This window comes from Sphaerodactylus townsendi, linkage group LG11 (assembly GCF_021028975.2).
Source record: "Sphaerodactylus townsendi isolate TG3544 linkage group LG11, MPM_Stown_v2.3, whole genome shotgun sequence".
Lineage (NCBI taxonomy): Eukaryota > Metazoa > Chordata > Lepidosauria > Squamata > Sphaerodactylidae > Sphaerodactylus > Sphaerodactylus townsendi.
This window is the reverse complement of record NC_059435.1, coordinates 47,212,885-47,236,453: the sequence shown is the minus strand read 5'-3', so window position 1 is coordinate 47,236,453 and position 23,569 is coordinate 47,212,885. Positions and strand designations below refer to the sequence as shown.

Here is a 23,569-nt window from a genome sequence, read left to right as displayed (position 1 = left end):
CAATGGGGCATGGGGCAAACCGTTTTGGGGGTCCATAACTTTGGACCCCCTGAACCAAACTGTACCATACTTGGGAGGCATCATCAGGACAGTCTCCTTATGATACCTTGAAATTTTGGTGACAATATCTCTAAAATGTGCCCACTGCAGGCCGAAAAGTGAAAAAACACCAAAAAGATAAAAACACAGGAGCATGCCCTGCAAAATTCCTGAGCCCTGGGCAGCTGCCCACATTTCCCAATGGACATTATGCCACTGCGGGTGCTAGATACTATTTTGGAAAATCATAGGCCATTCATGCACTTGTGTTTTGCCTCACAGCCTTTCCTTCGCCATAGGCTTTCCTTTAGGCATTGTTTGTTGCCCTTTCCCAAGGTACTTAAACAGAGCAGAGAAGCTGTGCAGTTTCAGAATGCTGGCAAAACACATTCTCCCATGAAGCAAAACAACTAAACAGGAAGCATCTTTATCTGGATTTTGTTGCCCCTTCTTGCCTTCCCCAGCTCACCCAACAGTTTTTCCCACTGTTCTGGCCACTATTCCTGATTACCTGCTGTGAGACACGACTTGCAGGAGGAGAGAAAGCCATTCCCAAGCATAACTGTGTTATAAAAGCTCTGGTGAGAGATATAGAGAGATTGTTGCACCAGCTGGGAACAGTGATCACAATGCTGGTAAATTCAGCATTCATGTCAATGGAAAGTTAAATCTACAGTCTGAAGCTGTAACATTTGATTTCTAAAGAGGAAACTTTACAAAAATGAGAAAAACAGTCAAAAGGAAGTTGAAAGGGAAGCACAGGAGTCAAATTCCTAGAGGATGCTAGGAAAGAGAGGGGGACTTGAGTGGTGCAACCCTGTGCCCCCCTTTCCTATTCTGAGGCTGGGAAGACCCTGAGGAGATAAGGCAGCACAATGTCTGAATGGCAAGGGGCTATTAATTTTATTTTGTTGATTTGAATTGACACACGGCTGTAACACGATACTGTGTGCTTTCTGGTTGTGTGAAAGTTCACAGAGTTCACTTTTACTCTTCCTCCGTGAGAGGACTGGCAACAGGCTTAGCAACATGATTCTTCTGTTAATCTTGTTAAAAGGGTTTTTACGGGTTTTTACGCCTGCAGTTATTGGATCAACAGCTGATCTTTCTGTGTTAGACTTTAAGATGGACTCCTGTTTTATGTCTTCATATGTTAGAAACAGAGGTGCTTGCGTGTTAACCTCTGTGAGTGGGCCACCTTCTCATTGAAAAACAAAGATTTGAGTGCTAAATGTTCGGTTTCTTAGGGTAACACTCGTATGCACTTTGGTGTTATTTGTAACTGAGACAGCACTGTCATTTTTCCCATCATCATCATATGTAATTAACGAATGCTATTCTTATACATAAGAAATGGACACTGGGATATATGAGACTTGTATGCCATGCCATACTATCACCATTCTACTGTATTTGAGAATCGCTAAACTAGTGATCCTTTTCAAAAACACCGTTCTGCAGCCACTACCGAGCGAACAGCCAGGCAGGAGGTGCTTCTGCTCTGGCTGCGCTTCTGTTTTTAAACAAAATTCCTGGCTCACTTCCGTGTAGCCATGCAGGCGCACAGGGTTGTCTCAGGGTCTCGCGGGATGTCAGCGTGGCTCTGGGAGACCATGTGTGCATTCCTGCATAGCTATGCAGAAATGGGCAACCAACAAAAAAACCACACTGTGCCTCCGTGCAAAGCCCCGCAGCCCAGCTGATTTGCATGCTATCTATGGGATGTCCACCCATGTGAATGCCCCGAGGCAGCAGCAATTTCATCTATACTGGCTGCACTCCGATTTATTGGCCTGTGCGGAACAGGCCTTTGCCTCAGTGATCCACAAGCTCTAGGCCAGTGGTGGAGAACCTATGGCACTTCAGATGGTCATGGACTACAATTCCCATCAGCCCCTGCCAGAATGGGCAATTGGCCATGCTGGCAGGGGCTGATGGTAGTTGTAGTCCATGAACATCTGGAGTGCCACAGGTTCACCCCCACTGCTCTAGGCTGTGGTTTTCTGATTGCCCATCCATAGCTTCTTAGATGTACTACAATAAATGGATACTCTGTAACCCACACACAAAAGTATCAAACACAAAAAATTACATCATCATCCATGCTGAAGACATATTAACAATTATATTGTGATGAAGTGCTTTGCCACTTGAGGGTTATTTTTACAAGTGGGCTTGTATAAGAAACTAAACCTCCTTATAATGCTACAGGTTCTTCAACATTGTTTGAAGAATTATCTTTCTTAACATGTCTGAAAAGCTGGTACTTCTAAACCCAGATGGAAGAAGGGAAAAGACACTTAATAAAATGATACTGGCAGATGTCCAAAGCATTACAAAGGAATCACTTCAAATTAGAATGATAATTACCATTCTGATTAAGATTTATTATAATTATTCACATTGATTGCTTATTGTTCCCAAACCATTACTTTCAGGAGATAAAAAATTAGCATACCTTTGTGGCTGCACACTTAGGCAAACAGAGGAAATTAAATGACAAAATCACTGATTATGGAACAGGCTCATTTAAGGGATACTTAACAGTCCTTGAATAGCATTGGGAAACATCTGTCAGAACGATAAGCTACCTGAGGCACACTGCCAGTTGACTCAGGTTTGAATGAAAGATTTTCACAGTGGGAATATTTACAAAGCCAAAGGAGAAAAAGAATCCACCCACCTCTTGACAGAATTTCAGGTCAACCGATTTGCCATCGCTGCGAATACAGTCAAGCATTCTTGTTTTGACCCCGTTACCACAGACAGCTTTCTCACTTAGCTGGCACGTACTCCACTCTAGGAATGAAGGAAACAAATAGGACAAATAACTTCTTCCACCGCACCGGTCTAAGACCCGAGGCAGTAAATTTTAGTTCCCCGCTGTTAATATTTTACTGCATTTCACCTTTAATTCAGACAAACTAATTATGGATTCTTAATGCCCCTTTTACCTTGACAAAGCTACTAGGAAACTACAGCCAAAAGAAAAAAATGACTCTAAGTATCATATGTTAGAGGAAAATTGGGAGAAAAAAATTGCATTTGATTATCTACCGATTTAGTTTCTCACAGCAAAACCAAAAAGTAGTCTTGTAGCTCCTCTAAGATTAACAGATTTAACAAGGATATGTTTTCATGAGCTAGAACCCATTTCATTCACTTCACACATGTAATAAAGTGAGTTGAATCTTATGCTTCAATAAATTAGTCTTTGTGTCACAAGAATCCTTTGTTGTTAATTGACGGCAGTACCTGTCACATTGTAATGATAGTGGAAACAGTTTTTGTTGAGACTGCATGGTTCTGTCTCCACAGAGGGAGGGCAGGTCTTCCCTTCCTGAGGTTGCCTCATGACTTCTGATGACCGTTCCCTCATTCTGCTTCCATTACACGGCTGAAAAAGAAAACCACAAATAATTTTCCTTTGATGTGTGCAATATGCCTAAGCCTTTAAAGTGTATTTTAAGACGCCTTTTAAAATAATGATTTTATTCCATTTTGTAATCTTAAACAAGTTATTAAGTGTGAAAGTCAAACCTTCATATCACACATCCCAATCCAAACATTTTGAAAAACAAACTACCTGGGCTCTGTGGACCCCAAGATGACCTGTGCCACTGGAATGTTGTTCCCTCCACTTATCTCCAAACTTAGTGATCCTGCCAGGAATTCATGATGCCTAATCTAAATGCTTGGAGTTTGTCTCTGGTTTTTTGAACTGACTGAAACCTTACCATCTCTAACGGTTGGTTGACACATTATCAAGCTTACCTTTAAAGACTGTTGTGATGAATTCCAACAGCCATATTTACTGAAGTTGGAAAGCAGCACACAAGGACTTAAGTGAGGACTGCTTGTGATTGGCTGGCTGCTAGAAGGCGAGTTCTTGAGTCAGTGTGGAGAGATTTTGAGGAGTGAGCTCAGAGTGAGCTAGGGAACAGATGTGTAGAATGAGCTCTATTCTCTAGTGGTGTAAAGATTACTCTGAGGGTCAGAAGAGTCAGATTAAAGAAATCTGTACTGAGTCCCTGGTGTAAACAAAACAGTTACGCTAAAGACACACGTGAGTTGCTAGTCTGTATTCTCTGAAGGAAATCCACACTCTGATACTAAGCAGGAAAGCTTATGAGAGTTGTGGGATTTGAAAAAGAAAAGAGAGGAAATTTACTTTGTATTGTCGAAGACTTTCACAACAGGGATCACTGGGGTGTTGTGTGGTTTCCAGGCTGTATGACCGTGTTCTAATAGCATTTTCTCCTGACGTTTCGCCTGCATCTGTGGCTGGCATCTTCAGAGGATCATCCTCTGAAGATGCCAGCCACAGATGCAGGCGAAACGTCAGGAGATGCTACTAGAACATGGCCATACAACCCAGAAACCACACAACACTCCAGAAATTAACTTTTTCGGATATAAAAGTAAATCCTGCTCTGGAAAGCAACATGTGGGCAAGATAAATCTAACAATCATCTTATAATTTGTGTGAGGATAAACTGTTTTGTGATATTTACCTAACAGTAAACTGAAGGTCCTTCTCACAAAGGAGATGGAGAAAACACAGTGTTCCACATCTACTTAAGTGTGTGTGTGTGTGTGTGTTGATTAAAATATGAAGATGCTACAAAATGCAAATTCACAAAGTGTTGTTAAACTTCTTAAATCCAAAGTCAGCCATGTTCAGACATGGTTAGATGAAGAGAGAGAAAAAATTAAGGCACCACAGAAAGACCTCCTTCACCAGAGAAATAATAACGGCTGTTTATGAAAACATATTGGAATACTGAGATAAGAAACCTGCAATATATGCCTTAAGCTAATTCAACTGACATGGCTGACATCAGTAATTGACAAGGCAGGGCAGTTGTCAGGGCATGAGAGTTCTGTAGGGGGCCTGCTCCTACCACAAAGCAGAGAATAAGGAGCAGAGAAAAAGTAAGATGCTGCCTCCCATTACCCTGTTCCCTCTTCCTTAACCTCAAAGACAGAGGTGGGATCCAGCAGGTTCTCACCAGTTCCCGAGAGTGGGTTACTAATTATTTGTGTGTGCCGAGAGGGGGTTACTAATTGGGTCTGCTTTTCTGTTAGAAATTCTATTAGGTCCAAAAATCATAAAGTCCTATTGTTTCCTATGTGGCTGGTTAGCGAAGGTAGAAAATGGGAGATAGTTCTCCCTGTTGGGCTGTTTTAAAAACATGTTTTAGTAATATGGTAAAGTTCCTTGTTTAAGGAAAGTATCCTTCTTTTGATTTCTAGAAACAAAATTAAGTATTTGAAAGTATTAAGTATTTGACAGGCAGTCAATTAGAGGAGAAGCAGTTGTTTCTGTTGGCAGTAGACGATAGGACTTGCTATAATGAGTTTAAATTATGGACAGAAAGATACCAGCTCGAAATTAGGAACTTTTTTTTACAGTAAGAGTTTTTTACAGTAACAGAGAAATTATTAATGCCCCGCCCCCATCGTGCCCCGCCCAGCCCCATTGGCGCTACGCCACTGTTTGAATCCCACCACCATAGGAACCTGTTACTAAAATTTCTGGATCCCACCACTGCTGAAAGAGTATGGTTAGAGAAAATGTGAAGCCAAAGTGGCTGGAACAATGTGATAAAGAGGGAAGGATGGTACCAAAGTTCAAGAGGGGGGATTATTATATTCTTATAACCTAGCACACACAAAAACTGGGAGTTGTTTGTATATTTATTAGTATATTCTTAATGTAGAGCGAGACATGCCTTTGCTGTAGCTGAATGGCTGTTGCATGTGTTGACTATCGAATTGGGTAGCCACAATTACGAAAAGGGCAGGTATTGTAACAGCTAGCAAACAGGACTACCAGTTGATTGGGGTTATGTCAGCTATAACTGGACATTTGGCAGGAAAGCTCATGTATACATGATTATGTTATGTGCAAACAATAGCGGGTGGGTAGTCTCATTATGCCATTGATAGAAAAAGAATATTAGACAAGAAAGTATAATTGTGTGACATAATTCTCATTTCCTTAAACTGAAGCCAAGAAATTCTTTATAGCAGATGTCTTACCAAAAGACACCGAGACCATGGGCCCCATTCAGACATAACACAGTCTTCTGGGCATGGCAATGCACACTTTCTAGCACCAAGAGGCATCTCTTCCTGGTCACATAGGTAGTCTTCAACAGTGTCTGAAGGGCCATCCACAGTATTTAGCATACACCTAGAAAAACAAGGACATGCGGTATATTTTTATGGTGCTTATAGAAAGATGTTGAGGATAATTATAGTAGCCTGATCATAAATAATCATGTTTCTTGCCTACAATTTATACAGTAAAATCAATATATCCAGCACTTTATGACATGAACAAAAAAGGCATGACCCTAACAATCTAAAGTCTGACAATGAGGAGAGAACAGAAGGGAGGAAGGGACAGGAGAGACAAAAGGAACAGTGAAAAAACGGGAGCAAACCCAATTGCACATATTTACACTTCTTGTGGTGTAGAATGCAAGTAAGAAATCGGAAGAATTACCCTAGGATTTGAAAAGACAAAATCAATATTTAACAATCTAGAAGCAAAATTAATGGAAAACCAGAGTCCACAGTCGGCGTCTGTTTTCTCCATGTGCCGAAGATACTGTCTTTTAAATAATTTCTCAGGCCCGTCTATTTACCCATCTCATTTGACGCTCTCACACCATCCTCTCTTAGGGATGAGCATGCAGTAATCTGTACATGAGCCATGTGCAATCTGCTGCAGTTCACAATAATCTGTGGATAAGGCTGAAGGACTATTAACAATGACTGGAGCAGGAATGTTTCCCTCTGTTCTCCCCTCCCCTTTATTCTGAACTCAGCTGTCAAGAGGTCTTGCAGGAGAATCTGTATTGATTGTGATGTTTACCTTCTGTTACATAATATAGAAAGGCTTTTCTTTATGTATGTAAACCAAATTCTGGTGAAAGAAAAAAATACAACATGCTTAATGTCATGTGTGACAGAGTGCTTATTTTTTTTGTCTCCCACAGCTGGCCCCTTTAATTTTGTTTCTAATATAATCTCAATGGGGCAGTCCTAATTCTGTTGTGCTTTTTTTGTCTAAAATCACAGCTCACTCTTTTACAGTGCAATCCTAATACCCTTTTTAAGTTCCAGGTAACCAATGGGCTTGGAAAAGTGTGACCCTTTTTATGACTGCAGTGTTAGACACAACTCTGACTCTTCCAGCCCCCTTCCTACACTGACTTTTTCTTCTCTGCTCTTGAAAATGCAACACTAAGCAAAGTTACATGCTTTAAAGCTCATTGACTTCCATTAATTTTGACAGGTGTCACTCTCCTATGATGGCATTTTGATGGCATATATGCACAAAGGTTATTCAAACTCAGTCTTAGCACTGGGAACAGATGGTGATACTATGTTTAGAACAAAAAACTACATACCCTCTTGTTTATTCCTTACAGTTGTAATGAATACTAGCAGTAAGAATGAAAACACATGCTTCTAACAGACAAAAATAAAAGAATGCAAAATTCTTCCAGGTCTTATGCTTGCAACCACATATCCGAACTGTAGCTGAATTTTATTCTCCGTCTGATAGGGTAGATTTATTTTTACTGCCTCAATATCTGCAAATTCTGCTAATCAACTTTATTACCATTGATTACTCACCTCAAATTTTTAAACTGGAAGATTGAAAGTGAGATTGAAATGGGATTGTCCTTTTTGTGAACATGACCCATTGAGATATTCTCCCTGCGCAAACTTACTTGCTAAAGGAATTATCTTTACAATGACATTTACGCAGGATGAAAAGGGCATTCTATGCTTTGTTCCCAAAGGACTGCAATTCAAGCCACTGAAATAAATGATTTTCTTTTGCAACTTTGACAGCACAGCCATATCCATTTTCCTCATCGGCTGTTATATAAAACCATACTCTCTTCTCAATGCAGTGCAGTGGGGCTATCGTGAGAACAAATTAATAGTGGGGAAAGAAATGGATACTTTCGCTGCTATTGCAATGAGTTGCATTTATCTTTAACCTAGTGACAACTTGAAGCTAAAATCTAATACATCTTTGAAATTATTCATGTGTGACTGTTTTCAAACATAATTTCCTGAAACGTTGGCAGCTGAACAGTATACCTGTGACAGGTTAAAATGAACATCTGGCACTTTGGTGTGAATGATCCTGACAACAGTGTCCTCATTAGGGCCATAGCAATTGAGCCTCCTGTCTTTCTGGTAGTAATTGGTTGTCCCATCATTACTGGAAACACCAGATTCCAAAGCCAAGCTGCAGGTCTATGCAGCTGTGCAGAAAAGAGTAGTAAAAACACACCAAAGTTCTTCACATACAAACTGAACTTTCTGGAAACAGCACACATAGTCAATAGGTAAGGAGAACACTGCCCCATTTTGAACTCATTCAGTAACAAAACTCATACAGTACACCAGTCTTTATTCAGATCTTTTCTGTATCGATCAAGAAGTGTGCTTATTCTAATCCTATTCCTTACTCAGAGTTAAAGCAACAAACAGCCAATCAGCACAGCATGGGACAAGTAAAGGGTATGCAGCTATCAGGAAGGGATGGTGCCAAAAGGAACCGGTGTGTGTGTGCATGTGTGTGTATTATACTTTGACATCTAGCCCCCCCCCCCCCCCAATATTGGAAGTTCTTCAGCAAATGCATATTAGTATATTTTTAATGCAGAGTGAGATACGCCTTTGCAGCAACTGAGTTGACATTTCATCTATTAGATAGAAGTATGTATTTGGGGTAAAGTTTATCTTCATGTACTGGTCAATACAAGCATAAAAAACAGGTTGGAGCAAAGGAGCTGCAGCCTCATCCAGACTTACAGAATGCTAAGCCCACAAGTGCTGAAAATCCAAGGAGGGCTTCAAGTCCTCCAAAAGAATTCTCCCAAGTCAAACTACTGGTTCAAAAATGGGTAGACAGACTTTTGGATAAATGTCTCAAAGTATATTTCCAAAGTATGCTGTCTTGTTATAAATCTGTAGGGTGTTTGAAGTGACAGCTTTTCAGCTGAGCTCACCTCACTTTTCTGGTTTGCACCCCCTCTCCACAATTCTCCTTTAAGTCCACATTAGTCACTTTGCACACGCTCCATGGATCAGTGACCCCTATATACTGGCTGCAGTCACTGTGGCACGGGACAGCCTCGTATACCTGGAATGTACACATGGAAGATGAGCTGAATTCATGAATTCATCATTTGTAATTAGCAACACTACAGCCTTTATTTACTGCACCATTACTTAGAATTCTTAATGTTTTTAAGAAACTCTTTGAGATGGAAGTTAGGAGACATGAATTTTTATATAAGCACTGGCAAGGAAGGGCATAAAAAAAGCCATCCACATCTTTGTTGATTCCACTTCCAGGCTCAAATGTTTGTCACCACTAACAAATGATGGCTAGCCTTTCAAATTTCTGAGGAACCACTGCAGAAGACTATGGATAGGAAGAATTTGGCGGCAATCACCCTTCCAATTTCCACTCCTGCTTATTACCATCACCACAGTCCCTCACATCTTATAGCGTCAACCAAATTTAACAGTGGGGGCCCTGCTGTCCCCCCCCCCAGAGGAGTTTAAGCTGTTGGACGCCATCAGTTGCTTTTGTAATGGTATGTTATAATTTGAGCACTGTATTTTAATAAGGACCAGTACGAAATGTACGGTATTTGTTTGTTTATTTACCTGTTTATTTTATTTACCTGTTGTAAACCACCCTGAGCCCTCCGGGGAGGGCGGTATACAAGTTAAATAAATAAATAAATAAATAAATAAATAAATAAATAAATAAATAAATAAATAAATTTCAATTCTCATAGAGGGAAGCAAAATACAGTGGCTGACATATTTTCAGATTTCATCTAGATTTAAAAGAGAATTAAGTTCACAGAATGAAAACTACAGAACAGATTTTGAAAAAGGGCCGTAACACGGAAACAACATTTGATGGGCATAATATATAAGAGTCTACTGAAAATGGAAACAGAAATGGAACAAGTAAAAACATGCATGATAAAATGGATGCAAAACTTCAAAGAAGAGATAACTTTTCAACAGTGGGAATCATTATGGACTAAAAACATTAAATCCACTGCAAGTCAGATACTGAAGGAGAATTGGTATAAAATATTTTTAGATGGTATATGACACCTGAAATGATTAAGAAGATGACTAAACGACATGACAATGTCTGCTGGAGTTGTAATGAAGAGGTTGGAAATTTATGTGGTGAACTTGTAAAAAAACCAAGAAGTTTTGGATAGAAATACATACAAGGATAGTCAACTTTAAATTTCCTCTCGCTGCAAAAACAATGCTGTTAAGTATACTACCAGAAAAGCTTCCTAAGAAACTGAATGAACTGTGTTGGCACTTAATAACTGTTGCAAGAGTTATAATTGCAACAAACTGGAAACCTGATAGAGGCCTCACAATAGAATGCTGGGAGGATCAAATCAGAGAATATGCTATCATGGCCAAACTAACTAATCTTGTGAACCGACATCCAAAATATGAATTTGAGAGAAATGGAGTCCTTATTTTTCATATCAACCTGACTTAATCATGTAAAAACAAAATATCTTGAAGTCTGGAATTCAACAATGTTTAAGATATAATTAATGCATTGATAAAAATGCCTAGAAGAAAATAAATAATAAAGATTTAAAAACCTTATAAAGTCTAACAATTAGAAAATGTTATATTGGAATCCATTATGTAATATGTACTTAATTTAATGAGGGTAGATCTTTCTTTTTTTGATGTAATCATGTCTGTTTTCTATTATTTACTTTTCTTCTTTTTTCTTTCTCTTATATGTTTAATGTGTTGAAAAATGATTTTAAAATTATTTTTTAAAAAATGTCTCCTGTCTCATTTTTGCACCTCAACCAGCCAGAAGAATACTCAGGGACAATAACTCCAAGGATCCACGCTGAGATTATTGGATGCACAATTGAGCAGCAAAAGGCCACTATATTGGATTGCCAACCTCCAGGTGGGACTAGGAAATCTCCCAGAACTACAACTGATCTCTAGATGACAGAGATCAATTCCCTTGGAGAAAATGGCAGCTTCAGAAGGTAGAATCTGTGGCATTATACCCATCTGATTGCTGGATTGTCAGAGTCTTCATAGCTGTCTAGAAAGGATGTGGTATATTACTCCTCCTATGGTTCCACAATTGATTTGTGTACTTCAAAGGAGACAAGGATGGATGCTTAACAGCCTTTGAATACTTTAGCTCACTATGTGACCATCTGACTGGGAATGACTGAGAGATTCCTCCACCCCACCCAAGGATGGTTTGGATCCCTCATATCTACCAAATCTTTATGGTAATAGACCAGGGAATTGTTCTGATCTCTTCTCTGGGTCACACACTCTTTCCCCTCTCCCCATGCTGGGACAAAGGAATGTTCTATATGACTGTGGCACATCTCAAAGAATTTCAAATGGCACATATATAATCTTAAAGAAAAGTTATTCCAACAGGCAGACAGTGCACACATAAACTTTATCTGGAAGCATGCCTGAATGCTGTGTATTTGTTTCACAGACTCTTACCTGGGCCTGGTGCAGGTGTTGGCCATGAACCCAAAGGAATGAGCAAAGGTAAATAAAAACAATTAATTAGGACGCAAAACAGACACTCAAAAGCAGACATGCATATACTGTGCTGCTTCACAGCACTAAACTCAGACCCCAAAGGAAAAAGGGCCTATTTTTGTTTCGTCTTCTTTTTCACATTGCATGAAAACTTGTTGCTTCCTGATGAAAAGGCAGTAGCACACATATGCTAGGCTTTGCCAGTAGCACAGGATCAAGTTCTCCTGCATCTATTGATAGCAGCGATTATTTAGAAGCCAAGGAACACCACAATTTCTACATGGCCAGGCATAAATCCATCTGATTGGTAATTTTTACATGCCTTAAGAAACATTTATCTTTCTTTGCTCTTTGAAAAGGACACAACAGAAGCTTTTATCACACCACACACTACAGAGCATATTTATTCAACACAAGATATTCAAAAGTCAATAGCTTGTTTTGTGGAAAGACAGATACCAAACCCATATTTTCAGGATTACAGATATGCAGGATTATACAAAATAAAACAAGAACTGAATTTATTTTATGACTGTCAAGTTTTTATATGGCTTTTGAGTTCGGGAAGAAATTAGGGACAGATTAGAAACAGATATTGTAAGGATTCAATATCCTCCTTGGTTAAGCAGACGAGGAATGGTAACAGCAGATACCAAATAGTGCACAAGTTGTACATGTCTAGGCAAATGGAATCAGTCTTTTCAAGTATAGATCTCTACAAATGATACAGTACCAAGTTTCAAATTTGGACTACAATCATATTGATGTTTCAGTTGGGTAGCTGTGTTCACTTTCAATAAATCTTAAAATATAACAGATTTATTATATGACACTCAATGTTAACTGACCATAGCCCACTTAGATCTGCCACTAAAGGATAACACCTTATGCATTTATTTATTTTATTTATATCCCACCTTTCTTGCCTATGGGGACCAAAAGCAGCTTACATCGTTCCCTCTTCTCTTTTATTCTCACAACAATGCCGTGAAGTAGGGTTAGGCTGAGAGTGTGGGACTGGCCCATGGTGACTCAGCGTATAGTGAAGAGGACTGGGTGCTGGGTCCATTCAAAAGTATGCCACAAAACATGGCTGGATTTATGTAGACGTTTTCCTTCATAGATGTTTAGCAAAAATAAAATAAACGTCCAGGATGGTGAAGGAATTAGACTGTAGGACTACGATTTAGGAGACCTAGATTTGAATCCTCATTCTGCCATGGAAGATTGTTGGGTGACCTTGGGCCAAGCACACACTCTCAGCCTAGCCTACCTCACAGGATTGTAGTGGAAAAGAAGGGAACTAAACATACTGTTTTGGGTCCACTGGGCAGAAAGAGGGGATACGAATGAAGGAAGTATATAATAAGGAATATGTGCGACATAAACAAGTCACATCTGCATGGGATTAACAAAACAGAATATCCAAGAATTATATGAATCAGAATTAGTCCCTAAATGTGTTTAACTTTATCCTTATATTTACATTTCACGGAATTTTTCTCAGTGGTTCGTTACTTTTAATGTGTTGCTTTCATTGCAAATCCAGCTACATACACTGTTTCTTGATTTCCTTCAAATGGAGATCAGGAGCTGATTAGTCACACAGTTTGGGGCAATTCTCTGACAACTGGAACTGGCTGGACATGTGATGCCTCTAAGCTTCCTCTTCCACACCATACGCCTCCCCCCAGCCAGGGGTCTGCAACCTGTGGCTCTCCAGATGCTCATGAACTACAAATCCCATCAGCCCCTGCCAGCATGGCCAATTGTAGTCCATGAACATCTGGAGAGCTGCAGGTTGCAAAACCCTGTCCCAGCCCATTTAAGGGACACTTGGCATTGCACTGTTATTACTTGGCTATTGTCACTGCTGCAACATCCAATCGGCAGAGGACTTTTAAAAAACAATGTGCTATAGAAAACGGCATAAGGAGACAACACAGGGCATTCTGGGGCTTCATTCATATGTAATGGTGAAACATGAACTGCTGATACATGAACAAGTTGGGAGGGGGGGGTTCCTCAGGCACATTTACTCTTTCCCTTGTGAACAAGCAGCTAATTGGACATGTCTGTTTCAGCAGCAAGTCACAGTTGCCAATTACATGTGAACTGCCGAACGACTCTTTATACTTGCCATGGAAGGCAGAATTCCAAATGGTGATTAAACTATGCCACGAGGACAGGCACAAATTATAGCATGAAGGTTAGGGCACAGTAGCACATTTCAGTTTGCCACCAACCCCAAAATATCTAAATATCTGGGAGGAGAAGAGAAACATGGAAAAAGCTAGCTTACAACTGAGCCAGGCTTGCATTTTGTAGAGACATGGTGTTCAGCTCTCCTTCTTGTTTTGTAGGCTGTTACTCTTTTACATAAAACCTTATAACACATTAGTGAGGTGCAAATATTTCTGTGACTGAGCAGAATATTGTGCTTCTTTTTTTTCCTGACCATTGTATTCATAAGAGCCATTTTCTTTAACATTTTAAAATAGTGAATTTGTGGGAATATGTTGCACCCGCTCACCATGATGACCTGGTTGCACTGAGAGGTTCAAACCAACCGCGTTTGGCATCCTGGTTTGTCAATAAGGAACAAAACATAATTTGTCATTTCATCAAATTTGGATGCCATCACAAATGGTGGTTTGTTGTCTACAAAACATGACAAGGATGAAACACAGAGAGTGCCAGAGACATCCAATCTTTTTGATGCTCCTCTGTGTAGCCTCTATTAATTTTATATTCCAACTTCCTTTGCCAGAAGCAAAAAATGGCTATTTCACACTGGCCTTTCTAAAATCCTGTCTCAAGTCTCTCAACCCCACTTCTTTCTGCAACTAAAACCATGCTCCTAATTTGATCTGAAATGTTCTTAGATTATTTTTAATACTGGTGTCTTTGAAAATCCATATTGAATTAAAAAGAGGATTATAAATCCTCAAACAAATAAATACATTTAGATGATTTCACAAATTCAAAGTGTGCTAAGCAAGCAAACAAGTCTTCAAGTACTAGCAGGGCTCATTATGTAAGTACAGGAAATATATGAAAATTAATATTCAGACTGAAAGACAAAAATGATACTCTGGTAGTCATTCTGATGGAAATGTAAATCTGAAACTATAACAGATATGACACTAGCTACCACTAGAGGGCAGCACAGTCAAAGATAATAAACACTGCACACAATCTTTGGCATACAGGCACTAAACCTTCCACTGTCCTTGGTATCTGAAGGATGGGGGTATACTGTGAACTACTCTATATATTGTGAATTATTCTGAAAGAGGAAGCTTTGGTTTCAACTCCTCCTATTAAAATTATTTGCCTACATGATTTGACTGCTTTTACTACCAAATCTATCCCTTCGAGCTCACTTTAGTAGGGTATTAAATTGGATTACAAACTTGGCTTATTGGCTTTAGTTTAACACTTATTATGTTCAAAACTAGAACTAATTGCATCCTCTTAGTTGGAAAATCAAATCAGTCATCCATTTCCTTGCGCCCTGCAAAATGTCAACATGATGGCATTTTAGAAAATGTCTTATTCAGTTGTAAATGGCCAGCATTCTACTTCCATCATACACAAATATATACACAGACACCCTTTCATATTTTCTTCCTCCCACACTAGAGGGAATTTATATCTGGAAACAGGGCTTCTTTCTTTCAGGAGAAAAACTCAGATTAAAGCCATTTAAGATGAATGTAAATCAATGAGAGGATATACAAAGATGGTTTTCTTCTATTAAATTGTTTCTGAGAGACAGCAGTGTTGATACTCCTGCAAATCAAGATCTTGTTAAATATCTGTGTGAAGTGTCATCCCTGCATGGCAGATCTCTTGGGTTTGCCTCTAGCCTTTATATATATTGTGAAGATCTCTCTCTCTCTCTCTCTCTCTCTCTCTTTCTCTTTTACACACACACACACACACACACACACACACACACACACACACACACACACACACACACACACACACACACACACACAAAATGTGTTTGGGGAAAGCGTACAAGTAAATTTCCATAGAATACCAATGGGCCAGTAAAAGCCAAGAGAAATCCATATGCTACAAAGGAAAAAGAATGGGCAGACATTACAGCTGCCTGCAGAATATTTAAAAGGTCATTAGACTATACATGCTAGCATACGTACTCTCACTTCACTAAGCAAAGTTTGAAGTCCTCTTCTAGCCTCAGAAGCTTTCCTCCAATGGAAGAATAATTCAGGGTGATAGAAGGCTCTTTAGGCTTGAGCCTGGCTTCTACCACCCATCCTACCCTGTATAATTGAGTAATATGCAAAGTGTCATGATGACGAGCCCGCAGTCAGTGGGAATGCAGGACTGTCCATGTGCCCACTGGTTGAGGGTTAGCCAGCCGCAATGACGAACCCTCAACTGATTGGTGAGCAGAACTGTCAGTGCACCTATTGGCTGAGGGTTTGCCAGTCAATCCCCTTCCTGTCTTCTCCTGACCCAGGAGCAAGCTGGCCGCAGCAAGCATTGGGGCAAAGGTGGCAGGCCACCCTCCACACAAAGCCCTCCTGCTTATCCCTGGCACTCTTCCCCTACCGTCTCCCAGAGAAAAGACTTCCCACACACCCCTCTCCCAAATTGCCCACACAAAAGTCATCCTGCTTCACTCCACTATCCTCTCCCAACCCCAGACAAATGCAGGCCTGGCATGGCAAGCGTGGCAAATTGTCCTCCCCGCTGGCTGCACAATGGCCCTCCTGTTCACCATCCATTCCTCTCCCAAGCCACAGATCAAAGCAGGCCCGCTGCTCTCCCCCTGACCCTGGCACCTACCTCATCACCCCCTCACCAGCCATGCAATAGCTCTTCCACTACCCCCCTCCCAACACACACACTGTCAGGCCCACCACTCTCCCGCCAGCCCTGGCACCTGCCTCCCCATTCTCCCCCCAACCTCCCCCCAACCCAAACAAAAAGGGGGACCCACCTGAATGATGGAGAGTGGAACCTTCTAGTAAGTTCAGCTTGGGCAGACCCTGGTGTTGAGGACAAACTCCTGAGGGAGAGAAGGGAGGGGGCGGCAGATTCCTGTCCAGCTCTCCCTCCCCACTTTCTAGAGCCCATCTTATTTAATGTTGAAATGGGCTTTGGTGCTAGTCATTTATAAAATGACTGAAGTAAGAGACAAATAGCCTGGACTCGGTTATGAAAAGAATTTATACTCCCCACCACACCATTTTGGGAATAGTCTGTGAGTTCTGAAGTTCGTGAAATGAGTGAAGTACTTGTAAAGGAGAACTCTCTTATTCTTTTGAAAAAGAAATTCTTTGAAATAAAAGAAACTTTATGCAGATAACAAGAAATTAATTACCTGACTGACATGATCCAACTTGGGGCATGGCCTTCCACCATTGTAGGGCTTCTCTCGCAGCCATTTAGACCTAACTTTGACCCCACTACCGCAGGACTTAGTGCAACGTGACCAGTTGGACCACTCACTGAGCTTGCAATCAGAAGGGCATGGTATGATGCAAGCTTCCTCAATGTACCCTGGGAGAAGACAGACAAAAAGGCACAGCCTCATCAGTAGGTTTCTCTATATGGCATCCTTCCTCCACACAGCTTCAATTCTGCTTACAGGGTCCAAAATCTGACTTGACAGGAGTGTGTTAATGCAGCAATTTCTTCATCATTAGGTGTATGTTAAAATTCAGCAGGAGAATCTATGTGCACAACCAAAACCATAACAAAGAAACACCTGAATAACTGCTGTGGGTAGCTTAGTAGGATTCATACTCATCAGATATCTACAGTTCTGACCTTGTGACAGCAAGAATGTAACTGCTGTTTCCACTTTAGGTTAAGGGAATTAGCTGGAGACAGAGAGCAAGAGGGGGTAACTGGAATCGATAACTTACGTATACCAGGATACTCCAGGGTGAAAACTCTCAAATGAGCAGGAAGTTGTATAATTAAAATATGGTTTATTAAAAAATAAAAAAATAGTAAAACATATTCTATTGTTTCAGAAGAAGCAAGCCTTTATTGGCATAGAAAAGTAGTAAAACAAGAAATATATTTAATGAACATATGCACATAAAGCATATAACAGCTGACTAAAATAAAGAGGAAGTTACATGCTCAGGGTTTCAGAGATGGGTGATAGTTAACAGTTTTTTGGGGATATCCAGGGAAAGCAGTGTTGAAGAGGAGAGGAGAGGGGAGGGGGGGGGAGGAAAAAGCACAGATGTAAATAGGGGTGTGCGCATGAATCCAGAGCACACATTTGTTATGAATGACCAACCTCACTATTTTCGATACTTAAGTCTCAGTTGTACCCTTAGTTAGAATGGGTTTAGTTGCCTTTTGTACAGTATTCTGTGGGAGGGAACCTTAGACCCTGTCCCTTTAAGAAGCCTTCTAGAGTCAAAGCACTATAGCATTCTTATTAGTTAGCAGTTTCTGTTTTACAGTCTGTTTAGTTCAGGTGTCTGGGGAAGGCTGGAGACAGCAATATTTCAGATGTTTAAGTTGTTAAAGATCCATAGTATTTAAGCAATCAAGTTTCAACAGAATTGCAAGGAAACAGTCCAAATAGAGGACACCAGGAGATCTCAGAAGCAGCAAAGCAGCACAAACTTCCTTAGAAGCAGTTAAGGAAAACTTGGTGCCTGCAAGTTCTTCAGACCATCTCCAATCGTTTCCAGCATTGCAAGTATTCATTATTACTTAGAGTTCATGGGAAGAGTCAGAGTCCTAAATTTTCAATATTATTAAACAGTTTTTGAACTGTTACTTATTTGTCTGTGGGTATTACACTCTGCTCTGGCCAAGTGCAAGGTACCTGATTTTAGTTTGCTTGGGGAACAGAACAGGACCAATATTTATTTCTGAAAATGGGTCCTAGGCAATACGTGGTAAGCAGCCAGAAAAGTCAAAGACAAGGAATTAATTGACTTTTCTGGGTTATCAACAAAAAGGTAAGAGAGGCTCAATGAATCATCAGGACCAAGAGAATTCTCCTGAATACAGACTGATCACTGGGATGGATGCAGATAGGGTAAGCAATAGTCTGCTCAGAACGCTGATTAAATCACCCTATGGTGATACAGTGGGTATTAGCTAACCCTTCTGCCCAGTCAAGTACTTCTTAGAGCCAGGGGGAATGTTCAGTGGTCAACTGCCTTCATCACCAGGCTTGATACACAAGATGGATCCCAAAACTCTCTGAGAGGCATCTATTTTGTGGGGAGCAGAGTCTTATGCTGGCATCTTTGGCTTCTGTGCCTTCATGGCACCCCTTAGCAGGAGGAGGGGGTCTGACTGTCCAGTTGGTTGTTACATCACACACACTGCAAGAGATGCACTAAAATAAAATGCTTTGCACATTTCCACAGCTGAATCAAAGGACATTGGTGGTGTTTATGACATATGTTCATGAACTAGTCAGGTCAAATGTGCCAGATCCTCTTGAAACCAGAAAACATAACACTTTGTGAACTCCTGTGACTAAAAAAGGGGCATGATCTATCACATCAGTGATCTGCAGATTAACAAACATATGTCCTCTGTTGTACAGATTAAAAGACTCTGAAGGAAATACAGATGATTTGATTTGCCAACAGGTTTCAAAGTGACACTGATGCTACTAGGTTAAGCAGTTTGATTTACTTTATTCCCCCTTTACTTAAAGTCCATCTTTCTTGCTGAGACTCAAGGATAATTATTACAGAATAACAGAACAGTGTAATCAACCAGCATAAGACAAACCAATGTATGAGGCAACTGGAGTAGGGTTACAGAATCAAGAGAACGAACTATCTAAGGCAAGGTATATTATGAACAGTACAGAAAGGGGATTATAAGGCAGTAAAAGCAGATGATACTTGCAATAATCATCACAGTGGATAAAAATCCTCCTGGGTTCTTAAATTCTGCTACAGTTCTTAGCACAACTCTTTTTTTCCAGAACAAACATATCTATGCGTTTATAAAATATTTAACAAATATAATTCGTAACATATGTCGCTCGCACACTTAAGGCCAGATCTATTGACATTTGCCATTAATTCCTATGCAGTAAATGTGTCATATGTGACACAATGTCAAGTAACAGAAAGAAAGCTAGTGGAATCTCAGATGCCAACTACGGAAATAGCAGTTGGCAGATAGACACTGATTGACAATAATATGCTATGTTATGCAGGGCAAAGCCCACCTTACCTTGGCCACACAACAAAGATGTGGAGCGGTAGGCCAGAAGTACATTTTAGAGCTCAGCCAACCATACCTGAATCTGACAATGATGCAGACCTAACAGCCATGCTGAGCACTCCAAAGGGTCATTAACTAATGGTAACTAAGTGCCTGTCAATAAGATATGGAATACCTGGCTGTAGGAAATGGCTCCGTGGGTCCCCACTCCAGTTTTAAAGGATAAAATGAATGATTCTAATAGGTTACAATAGGCACATGCATCTATTCCTACATGCAAAGGAGCCCTCCTCCCTCCCCAAAAAACCCCCCACCATCTGCCCAAGACAGAACTTGCTGTCTTGCATCAGAACCAAAGTTCTCTGCATTTTAATTACAAGAAGACATATAAAATCAGGGCAGTTTTATTTTATATGCTTGTATTCTGGTAACATTTTTTTCCTTTTGAATAAAAAAAAATCCACTGTCAATCATTCCCACTATTAGAAAACATTCTCCCTGTATGTAAACAGCCATTAGGACAGAAGGATGAGACAGAGACCCCCTGAAAGCAAAGGGAGTTCCTACCCCTGTGGCAAAATTTCAACAGGGGATAATTCCCCCAAATGTCTTATACAGATCATTAACCTGATAAATGCCTGGCAGCTGACACAGAACACAGGCTTCTAGTCTGAGGTTGCTGGTTCAAAAATTCTTCTTTTTTCCCCTTGAGTCTGAGACCTAAGGGTGGATCGAGCCAATTTTTCCCCCTCAGTATCCTTGTAGCAATAAGGAAGACAAATTGACCAAGCCTAGAAACAAAGAAGTGGTTTGCTTCCACATAGCAACCCAAGATTTCCTTGATGGTCTCCCATCCAGCTACAAAACAGTGGCAGCCCTGCTTAGCTTCCAAGGTATGACAAGATCAGGCTAGCTAGGCCATTCAGATGAGGTCATTTGTGCAATTCATTTCAAGCATGCAAAACATTACGACAGCTCAGTTTCAGTACTGCATATCCTTGAATCTGATCATTGTAAAGTAAGGTAAAGGCTGATGTGTCGGGGGGGGGGGAAGGGGAGGGGAGGAACCTTTGGGAAAGGAAAGCATGAAGGTACAAACTGTTTATTTAGATGTGATGTAATCATAAGTTCTTCAGTAGGTGAAAATGAAGTTGCACAGCCATTACTAATGCATGATCTAGTTTCATTTCCTTTGGTGTCACAAGGATTTAATGGTGTTTAGAGATATTAATCACTTGTTTTTTCTTCCTATGCAGTTTGCAGAAATGAAGGAGAAGAGGGCAGTTCAGGAATCATCTGAGCCCACACAGTTTAGCCACCAATTGTTTCTAAAACCACGCTGCAGAATGAAGTGGTACAATTTTGAAGTTATAAAATGGGCTGTACCATATTAGACGACAGGTAGGAAAGAGTTTTAGTGCTCCCCCATCTTAAAAGTCCTATCAGTGATAAAGGTTATAGACAAATCCTTCATATGATGTTCTCGTTTTCCACTTAAAGGGAATTATTAATGTGAGGAAATGTGTGATATAATCAGTGGCGTAGCACCAAGGGGACATGGAGGGGGCGTGGCAGGGGTGCACACATGCCCCAGGCGCAGTTTCCCCTCACTATTTATAACCTGGATATAATCTCTCAAGATTTGCAGTGTCTGGCAACTGGTATGAGGGCTGGAAGGATACTGTGCGGGAGAAATTTTATTTTTAAGTGCAGCCTCATATTCTTACTGGAAGGTTTTACCAGAAATGGCAAAGAATAGCTCTAGGAATTGCTAGAAATGCAACATTAAAAGCAGAGAATTTTCAGTGATTTCTAGAGCTACCTTTTGTCACTGCCAGTAAGAAATAAATAAGGCTACATTTAAAAAAAAATTGGGGCCAAAATACCTTGTTAAGTATTTACAGCATTATCTGACATGAATGAACTTGCATCATTCAATCTGCTATCACATCAGCAGTATTAAATGAGGCACAACATACCATTTGATAAGATTGGAAATAAAAGGCGAATTCACCCATATGTAATATTTAGTACTGGGAGTACTTTACACCAACTACATAGTTGCAATTGGCAATACGTTTTTTAATAAGTTAAATGATTGCTTGTGTCCCTCCAACTGAACATGTTTCTTGGGAGTATTTAGAAAGCAGGTGGGTATTCTATTCAGTATGTAAAAACTGCAGGGGGCTGATGATGAAAGCCTTACACTCTTTGAAGGTTGATAGATTAGCATACAACAGCTACCTCACAGGCTTTGTCTGTGTCGGCTGATTATTGCGTGATTTGATATGAATTTGATGCACACCTGTAAGTGGCATTTCAACAATACACAATCAAGGATCCATCACTACACAAAGTTGCTTCAAGCCAAAGAATGAAATTTTGATTTCACTAACAAACCCTGCTTCTTAAAACTTATATTACAGTCCACTTCTGCTACATAGGGCAATATATTGGTGTTCATTGCTTTGCCCCTCCCTTTAACAAATATGGCTGCACTGGTTTTGTTTACTTCCTCAGTAGGGGTGTGCATTTGGTAAAACTGTAACCAATCCCTCAAAAAACGGCTTTTTAAACTGTAGCCAGTAATCCTGATCCAGAAAAAGTAGGGAGGGGGGATCAGTTTTTCTCTGGGATCATTTTGGGATTGCCAGCTACAACAGTTGAAATGGGAAAAAATGACATCAGCATATTCATATTGAATTCTGTAGCACTGTAAAGTTCAGATTTTCCCTCCCTTCTTCTCCATTATAGTCTTGAGGAAATCCTTCTGTAGCCCAGGTTGGGGGACAGAGCTGTTTAAGGTAGAGGGACCAAATTTTCAACGTAGCTGCTGGTGACTTCCCTTGCAAAAACTCCCAAGTCTGGCAAAGATTGGGTTAGGGAGTCCAACTTTATGGGCCCCCAAATGGAGGAAAGTGCAAAGCAGTATCCACAGCATTCCCAGGAAGTTCACCACTGAGGCACTGAAAAACCCACATTTGTGTAACTTCAGCCACGTTGCTATATCATGTGCCTTCTGAAAACTGCTTCTGCTTCTACTGTGTCAGTGGTCCATTAACAACAGCATAACATTAAGCCATCATATTCTTATTTGTTTTTGGATAATTTCTTTGCCACCTTGCTGGATCTTAGTTGCCAGAAGCAGTTCACAAAATATTTTAAAAAATAAAATCAATCAACAATTAAAATAAGCAAACTAAAATCACAAGCTATCTAAACCCAGCAGCAGTAAATTGAAACAAATAAAACAAATATTAAGGTTAAAAATCACATATAAACAATGGAAAACACAACCATATAAATTAATGTCATCAAGACTCTCTCCCTCCCTTGCTCCAGAGCCAAACCATAATAAGAACAAATAAAATAATCTGTTCTAGATTTCAAAATACACAGTGGTTGGAAAAAACCTGGTCAGATTCATGTGTAATCTGGCAACTTTTATAAAATTGGTAACATCCGGAAAAGATGTAGCTGTTTCACAATGAACAGATTCAATTTTGTAGAAATATCACCTCGGAATTGTTAATATGTGTATTATATGACTGTCCAATATCTTTGGGGAGAAGGAGTATAGCTTCCATAGGACTGATCTTCCAGAGTTTAGTGAAGGACACCATGTCTTGCATTTCCCTTGACTTTCAAAGGTATTTACAGTCTACCTGACAGTATTTGTATTCAT

The 23,569-nt window shown here is 40.1% G+C and overlaps 1 protein-coding gene across 1 annotated transcript in view; it reads right to left on the bottom strand.

Annotated features, from left to right (window-relative positions):
• Window positions 1-23,569, bottom strand: part of THSD7A (thrombospondin type 1 domain containing 7A) — a 324,043-nt gene that overhangs the window by 23,786 nt on the left and 276,688 nt on the right. The window contains exons 16-21 of the mRNA XM_048510570.1: window positions 17,042-17,220; window positions 11,635-11,640; window positions 9,087-9,220; window positions 6,085-6,238; window positions 3,295-3,436; window positions 2,723-2,838 (exon numbers count right to left, since the gene is read on the bottom strand). Of these exons, the coding sequence (XP_048366527.1) occupies window positions 2,723-2,838; window positions 3,295-3,436; window positions 6,085-6,238; window positions 9,087-9,220; window positions 11,635-11,640; window positions 17,042-17,220 (731 nt within the window). The remainder of the gene's footprint in view (window positions 1-2,722; window positions 2,839-3,294; window positions 3,437-6,084; window positions 6,239-9,086; window positions 9,221-11,634; window positions 11,641-17,041; window positions 17,221-23,569) is intronic.